The following is an 8,433-nucleotide window of genomic DNA, read 5'->3' as shown; positions in this document are numbered from 1 at the left end:
GGGTGTATATATATATATATATATATATATATATATATATATATAGCCAAATAGCTTGTTCTAGTGAAAGGAAACAGGGTGAAGCCAGCCATCTAAAGTCCCAGTGAGAATTCATTCTGCGATAGCATCTATGTGGCCATATCAGATAATTTTTCACATCCTTTTTAATAGGTGAAATAAAAATATTTAAATCTTTCTCACATAACCATAGTAATAATTGATTAAGGTCAGACTCATAAATAAATGTGAACCAGGAAACGTACATGAGCTCAAAGCTTCTCACCATAAAATATTTATATCAGTGTTAATCTCCTGATTTTGATCATTGTGCTATGATTTACATGTAAGAGAATGTCCTTGTTCTTAGGGAGCATATGCTGAAGTATTGGGAGTAAAAAGATATAGAAACTGTAATTTATTCTTAAACCAAAAGTGTACAAACTCTTTGTGCATGCATGTGTGCGTGGGTGTGTGTGCCAGGGACTTGCTATGTTGCCGAGGCTGGGCTCAAGTGAACTTCCTGCCTCAGCCTCTTGAGTAACTGGAAGTACAGGTGCACCTGCATCTGGCCCTGGAAGATCGCTGTGACTTTTTAACAAGTTAAATATTTCAAAGCCAAGTTTTAAAAAAGAGACGATACGTAATGAATGACAATCTGCTTATCACCAAAATTCTATGACATTAGTTCTCTCAGTCTTTTCTGAATCATCTAATTTGTTGAAGGTTTGAGAGGGCCAGACATACAACCTGCAGACCCTGACCAGTGCCTGAATAGGAAAGTGCACCAAAGGACTCCCTCTTCAGCCCTCAACAGGACAGCTCCAGTCCAGCCCTGCAAGGGACCCCCATCAGACTGTCCTCAGTTACCTTTACCAAGTGAGCACCCAAGTACACAATGTATTCGCATGCTTCCTTAAATACGTGGTGGGCATCTTAGTGAGTCATAAAGGAACAAACTTTGGGAGATGGCTGGAGACCTATCACCTACCAGCGAGGCCCTAAGCCAGGTAACACCATCTCAGGGACTCCCTTTCCCTATTTGTACAGTGACGAGCCCGATTCCTCTCTGAAGACCCTCCCTGACAACTCTAGCCTTCTTTAAAGTCAGAGGAGCAGGTGCTTTTCGTGGGGTGTCCCTTAGGAATGTGGGCCCCAGCTGGGGACAGAGTCACCTGGAAGACGGCAGAGGGCTCCGCGTAGACGTCCAGGATGGGGTAAGTGTGCCTCTCCCGTCCCTCCGGAGCCTGGAGCTGATAGTCGACCTTGACACTGATGTTGGAGAAGCAGTCATCCTCACAGAGCTGCAGGGCGACCACGGCAGGTGGGGTCGGAGGCGAATATGGAGAAGAAGACGAAAGGAGAGTACTTCTAACTTTGATGTAAACAACTGGGCGGGGGATGTAGCTCAGGGGCACAGTGCCTGCCTAGCAAGCGAGGCCCAGAGTTGATCCCCAGCACCAAAAAATAAAATAAAATGAAAATCAAAGAGATGATCAGAAGTAGGGCAACTTTCTTCGAGAAAGCTGCCAGGAGCTTGGGGAAAATTGCCCTTGGTCTGCTATGGCCTTATAACTCCTTACGGTTCTCACCCTAGTCACAAAGGGGTTCTGGCCATTGGGGATAAGAACTGGCTCGGACTTTATCTGGAAGGCGGTGAGAGTGGCAGGGGGGGTGTGTGGGGAGAGTCATGGTCACATCTGAGTTTACAAAGATCTTTCTCGAAGCAGCGTGGAGGATGCAGGAGAGAAGTAGAAACTGACAGCAAGGAGAGAGCTGAGGATCCCATTTGCTGTGTTCTTTGTTCAAGGGAGCCTTTCTTCGGTGAGAGCAGCTCTGAACACGTGAAACCAAATTAGCTTGATTCCCTGGTGGAAAGTGTAATTATGCCTTTATTAAGGGAAGCCACAGATGTGCTGGAAACTCTTAAGCCGATTAACAGTCTCCTTGGAAGCAGACGTACAGTCAGAAGTCTAATTCGTGAGCTTGTTTATGGGAATACATGATTCTCATAGGCCTAAAGTTCTAATTCGTTTTAGGCCCTGAGTCCAAACAAATTCATTTTTTCCATGTTTCTGGTTTGCCAGGAGAAAACTGTCCTAAATGATAACTCTGTCTTTCCATTTCTACCTTTTAATTGTTCGATATTTTTTGATGTTGACTTGCAGAAGGATGTTCAGCCACTGGTATCAAGTGAGATAAGATAACATAATAAACATTTCTGATTTATTACCAAGACAAACATCACTGATTGAAGCACCTCCCTTTTTGCCCAGCTTCTAGGAAGGTCAGAGACAGAGTGTTCAATTTTCTTAGGCTGTGTGTGTGGGGGGGTGCTGGGGACCAGACCCAGAGCCTCCCATATGCAAAGAATATGAGCTGTGCCACTGAACTATACTCCCAGCCCTGGTCTCTCTTTTCTCTTTTTATATATAGGGTCCCACTTTGTAGTTCAGGCTGAGCTTAAACTCCCAGCAATTCTCCTGACTCAGTCTCCCAAGCGAGGGGTTTACAGACGTGCACCACCATGCTCGGCCTTCACTATATTTGGCGGGGGGCGTTGAGACAGGGTCTCACTATGTAGTTGAGACTTCCCTGGAACTCACTCTGTAGCCCAGGCTGGTCTTGAATTCACAGCGATCCTCCTGCCTCAGCCTCCTGAGTGCTGGAATTACAGGCATGCGCCATCGTGCCCAGCTGGCTCTTTGTTGTATTTTTGATGTAATTATCTACATCTTCTGTGCCAGTCGGGTTCTTGATTTGTTGTGATAATTTTAGTTGTCTCATGTGTATGTGTGGCTGTGTCTCCTATATGGTATACACTTCAAATCTTTCCTCAGTATCACAGACCCCTCACTCAGGACTCTCATACAAACTCCCTCACTCACCTCTCCCTCTGTGAAGACAAGCTGGAGCTGCTTGCAAAGCTGGGGTCCACTTCTCCACTCCAGACGGTGGTTCAGGCAGTCGTTCCTGTCTGCACACTGCAGCCTTTTCCTCTGCTTCGCCACATCCACACCCACCGTGAAATTGAGTGCTGTCTCTCCGAGGCCTGGGGGTGAAGACCAGACCTCCCTGATGAGGCAAAGCCCAGAGAGAGGCCCCCAGCCTGCCCGAGCTCCTGGTGAGCCCCTCCTGCACAGTGTTCCCAAGTGCCCTTCCCTGGGGCACTTCCTTGAAAGTTTTTCATCTCAAAAATGGGATCTGGGTCCACACTGAATGCAGAACGTTCCCTGGGCTGAGTCTACCTTTCTTTGGGAAGGAGCAATTGGGCCAGATGTTGGGACGGAGAGAGACACCACAGAGTAAAACCTGAGCATAAGAGAGCAGGAAGCACCTCAGAGATCCCGCAGGTCAGCTCCCTTACTGGGCAGAACAGAAACCAGGGCCAGAGAGAGAAAGACAACTGCCCAGCGTCACAAAGCCCTCTGTAGGCTCTCTGTGCCTGGAATTGATAGGTCAGTCACTTCTGCCCTCAGGTTTGATAATGATGCCCTGGGGACTGTTTTTGGGCCGACAGTGAGCAGCAAGCTGACTTAGGGATTTTTACTGAGTGATTCAGCACTGGGCTACTGCTGAGAAATTGTTCTGGAGGGGAACTCCTGGGTTGGCAGGAGACACCGAGGCTGAGAGCCAAGCTCAGCTCCCCTTTCTGGAAAGTCTCCCAGTGAGGATCAAGTAAGGGGATGAGGAGGCCAGGCTTCCAGCAGGTTATCCAGTCCCACCTGGGCCCAGAGACATATGAAGAAAGGAAATAAATGTATCTCAGAGAAACTCTACCCTGAAACCCTAAGAAAGAGCTCCAAAGCCCCTCTCCCACTGAGTGTGCATGTGACAGCAGACCCTCCCTTTCCTGGTGTAGTTCAGATTTAATGGAACTTAATGACAAAAAAGCTAGAATCTAGCAGAGTAATCGCAAGCACCAAGAGCTCACAGGACCCCATCCCAACCTCTTTCCCCACCTGCTACAGAAGCCAGTAAGCAATGACCACGGAACCAGAGGGGCCGCTTGGCTGCCTGTTTGTTACCTGATTCAGCTGCCTCCTTTGTGGAACTCATTTCAAAACACAAACGTCCAATCACGCTGCCGCTGCTGTTGAAGCCAATGGGCAGTGCCCTGGGGGTGAAGGTCATGGACGCCTTCAGGCGAACCACAGGTCGTGAGCTAAACAAAACATCAATGAGGACCACAAGAAGTACCCACATGAGTTAGGATCAGTGCTTGACTGCTTTATTCAAGCATTCGATGACATCTATGAACATCTCCAGTCTACCGGGGGATCCTCTATGTCCTCAGGAGACAGTGAGAAAAGAGACAAGTCCCTGCTCTAATGGAAAAGCAGACCACAAGCAAGGAACAGGGGAATACTATGTCCTGATACTGCTATGTTAAAAATGAAACAGGACAATGTAATGGAAACCGTGGGCTACTTAGGTTGAATGGTCAGGGGTGGCCTGGCTGATGAAGAAAGAGGTGCTGAAGTTCACATCTGTTAACAAGAATAAGCCAGCTATGTGAAGATCAAGGGGAAGAGCATTCTGCGCACAAAGCACAGCCATACAAAGGGCCTGTGGCAGGAATGAGCTTAATTTGTTGAGAAACAAAAAGATCAGTGTGGCAGGAGCACCATTAGTGAGACAAAGGGTGCTAATAGGATATGGGAATTGGAAGACAGGCAAGGCCTGGTCACAAGAGCCCTGTGGGTCATGGTGAGGAACTGGGATTTTGCTCCCAGGTGGGAGTCATTGAGGGTTTCAGGCAGTGAGTGAAGGGACCACTGGCTGCTGGGTGGAGAATGGAGCTCAGAGAGAGGAAGATAACTTGCCAAGACCGGAAGCATGAAGAGGCAAGATTTGGGAGAAGGAAGGGTGAGTAAGAACCAGAGCTCCATTTTGGATTGAGGAGGAGCCTGTGAGAAGCAGCCAAGGTGGGTGCTGAGCTCCAGAGCCTTATTTATAGCCATGGACTTGATTCACTTTAGGGGTGAAGCACAGGGGCCTAACACTACTACTACTACTACTACTACTACTAATAATAATAATAGCCATCACTCAGCACTGCTAAATACTCTGCATATATTCCTTCATATAATCCTCATAATTCTGTAGACAGTTACTATTGCCCATTATGTATAAGATAAGAAAGTTGGGACTTAGCATTAAATAATCTGCCCAAAGACACACTGGCAAATTAGAGCTGAGCTCAAACCCAGACGGGCAGACCCCAGAACGTGCATCCTCAACAGTCACACTTCCTCCCTCCCTTGGCACCTGCTGTCCACATGGATCCCCCAAGGGCAGGACAGGTGGGTGAGCTGGGGCCGGGGGGGTCCCAGGAGGCAGGGCAGACACCTACCGGAACACAGTTGCTCGGCCCAGTGCGGCCACAGTGATGTCAGGAAGGCCATCGCCACTGAAATCTAAGCCACCAGCCACAGACACACCAAAGTAGTGGAGTCCTGAGGCAACAGCAGCAGCTCGGATCCGCTGTAAAGGGAGAGACACAGATATGAGGTGAGGACAAGGGAGAAAAAGAAAAGTTCTTTCTTATTATAGTCAGTTCAGCATCATCCCACCTTTTTTGTCCAAAGGAAACCTTAACCTACAAACAGGGAGGATGGGAGGTTTCCCAGAGCAAGTGACAGGTGAGTGGCACCTGGGACTTGATGGAGAGATTGGGGGAACTGCCAGGGGCTAGGGCAGTGGGTGGGGTTGGGGGTGGGGAGAAGTATCTGGAGGAAACAAGGCTGATATGAGGCTGGAGCATCAGCAAAGGCTTTTCTGAATCAATGACTTCATCCAGGGTACATTTTAGAAATGTTACTGAAGGCGCAGGTAGAAGATGGGCAGGAGATGGGAGCTGGGGGATGGTGGGAGTCCAGGGCAGGGATTAGCAAGGCCAGAGCTTGGATGGAGATGGTGGGATGGAGAGGAGGAGCTGGATTGAGAGAGAGCTAGAATCATTAGGTCAGGGGGCCTGACAGGCTGTGCAGGGTGACTTCTGTCCTCGAGACCCCCAACCACCTGAGGCCAGCCCAGTACTGAGGACTGGGGTGGACATGGAGCTCAGTCATCCTTTTTGGGAGAGATCAGGATCCTAGAGGGGAGGCAGGAGAAAGCACCATGGTCACCTGTGAGGGGCTGACAGAGAGGCCGTCCTGGTGTCCGTTGTAGATGTATACACTGCCAAAGCTGCCCCCGTCATCCACCTCCAAACCCTCCAGGGGAGCCGCGATGGCCACATCTGTGAATTTATCCTGATCGATGTCCCCCACAGCCGCCACAGCAAAGCCAAAGCGGGCACTAGAGAATCTGGGATACCCGCTCAGCACGTGTGCCAAGGAGAAGGAACCATCCTGCAAGGCAAACCAGAAGCTCAGCCCTCAAGAAAGGCCTGCAGGTGTCACGCCATCACCACCCAAGGGACACGCTCACGAGCTTGTGATTCTATTCTGCAGTGAGTCTATGGCTTAGAAAAGGTACAGGACCTTCCCAAGGTCACACAGTGGGCTACTAGTAAAGCTGAAGTCCTCCTGCCTGAAGGACTGGACTTCGAGGCTGTCACACAAAGTACTGAATTGGCAATTGGAAGGCTGGGCTCCAGGAATGGCTCTCCAAGTACTCGCTAGGTAAACTCACAAGTCTCAGCATCATGGAGACTTGTGAGCCTCAGCTTCCTCACCTGTAAATGGGAGTGACAGCTACCTTCTCTAATTACCATGAGAAGCAAGTAAAATTACAGACAGCACATCCTTTGACACCCACAAAGCTATAGAGATGTTATCGTAGACAGTTGCCCTCGGGTGGGAGTGGGACAGACCTCGGCCCTGAGCACTCCCGGTCACTGCCCCCTCCACCCCTCCACAGCCAGGCAGGGCCAGGGCTGGCCCAGCCTCCACCACCTGTGGCAGCCACAGCCTCGGCAAGCCCATGGGGCCAGAGATTCTCCCACCTGCTCATGCAGACGGTATGCGTAGACTCTGCCTTCTTCCCCACGGATGTGGTAGAATGGAGCAGCCACCAGCAAAAAGTCTGTGGTCCCATCCATGTCGATGTCCATAGGGCACAGTTCAGAACCAAAGTAGGACCCCAACTATGGCCCGGGAAGAACTCAGTATGTGGGCAGTGTCAGGAAACTACCCCCACCGCCTCAGCAAGGCTGACCCCTGCTTATTCTCTTCCTGGATCCCCCAAATGAGCTCGTTCCAGGGCAGTTTGTACATTAGTGACACAGAACTTGGTGAGAGACCCAGGGCTCATAATGGGGAGCTAGCTGGCAGAAACGCAGAGACACTGAGTTCTACCCAGGAGCCTGAGCTTTGCCAAACCAGGGCCCATCCCTTTCCCCAGGGCCCCAACCCCTGGGGTCCCCAGGAGGTACCTGCTCTCCTTCCAGCACCCGAAAGTAGGCGGCCTCTCCGCTCTCCCGCTGGAGCTCAAACACAGCCCCACGTTGCCTGTACCGTGGAGCCCCCGCGAGGTAGGAGATGCCGGAGGCCTTGTGTAGCATGGCCACTGAGTAGCCTGGAGCAGAGTGGTATGACCTTAAATAGGTGCTCCCCCAGCTACTCCACTGGACCCCACCTGGTGATGCACTGTCACCAGTCACACATGCCTACCACACATATGTGATACACACACATTACTGCTTTGCTCAAATACACTTGTTCACACACATTTTCTGCTTACTCACAGGCACCCACCATTATAACGGAGAGAACGCATTCTCCCCTACAAAGCTACCCACGCCCACCCTGTGCCTACCCAGAATATTCAACCTCAGGGTCCCTATCTAGGGGCCATCCCGTGTGACCCATGTCACCAACCAGGACTCTCCTCTACCAGGAATCTCAAAGTGTAGATCAACACACAACCTCAGCACAGCAGCCTGGCCCCACGCTAGCCAGGTAGCCCACAGGCCCCAACCTCACCCAAGTAGCTATACTGCGCAGCTCCTGTGTCCGCTGGAGTCTGGTTCAGGAAGCGGCCCTGGTGGCACTTCATGTTGTAGAGCAGTGTGCCCCCAGACCAGTTAAAGGCCCCCACAGCGCCGAGGAGCACGTGACCCTGCAGAGGACAGAAATGGGGCCAAATGAGAGGTAGGTATCCAGATGTCAGTGCAGCACATCTTGCTGGAAGCAGGCAAGATTTAACAGCACAGTATGGTCTGGCCAGAACTGCAGACAGGAAGGTAGAATGGTAAACCCTGGGTTTACCTGCCTTGTACCTCTGACCAGTCATGCCAGCTGTGTCTCCAGGAGCTGACCGGGGACTCTGACATTGAGCATTTTTTAAAATGCTTAGCCTGACAAGGTGGCACTTTCCTATAATCCCAGCACACTGGAGGGTTGAGGCAGGAGGATCACAAGTTCAAGCCTGGACAATCTAGAGAGACCATGTCAGGGAAAAAAAAAGGACTGACAGTAGCTTAGTATG

General features: G+C 50.4%; 1 protein-coding gene across 1 annotated transcript in view; it reads right to left on the bottom strand.

The window, feature by feature from the left end:
- Itgae (integrin subunit alpha E) overlaps nucleotides 1-8,433 on the bottom strand; it is a 56,664-nt gene that overhangs the window by 19,040 nt on the left and 29,191 nt on the right. The window contains exons 12-19 of the mRNA XM_010611374.3: nucleotides 7,929-8,064; nucleotides 7,379-7,521; nucleotides 6,950-7,090; nucleotides 6,129-6,353; nucleotides 5,354-5,484; nucleotides 4,026-4,162; nucleotides 2,886-3,049; nucleotides 1,173-1,301 (exon numbers count right to left, since the gene is read on the bottom strand). Coding sequence (XP_010609676.1) covers nucleotides 1,173-1,301; nucleotides 2,886-3,049; nucleotides 4,026-4,162; nucleotides 5,354-5,484; nucleotides 6,129-6,353; nucleotides 6,950-7,090; nucleotides 7,379-7,521; nucleotides 7,929-8,064 — 1,206 coding nt within the window. The remainder of the gene's footprint in view (nucleotides 1-1,172; nucleotides 1,302-2,885; nucleotides 3,050-4,025; nucleotides 4,163-5,353; nucleotides 5,485-6,128; nucleotides 6,354-6,949; nucleotides 7,091-7,378; nucleotides 7,522-7,928; nucleotides 8,065-8,433) is intronic.

The sequence above is a fragment of the Fukomys damarensis genome, unplaced genomic scaffold (assembly GCF_012274545.1).
Source record: "Fukomys damarensis isolate Sample0158 unplaced genomic scaffold, DMR_v1.0_HiC HiC_scaffold_13, whole genome shotgun sequence".
Classification (NCBI taxonomy): Eukaryota; Metazoa; Chordata; class Mammalia; order Rodentia; family Bathyergidae; genus Fukomys; species Fukomys damarensis.
Note: the sequence above shows the minus strand (reverse complement) of the source record. Positions and strands in the feature narration are given on the sequence as shown.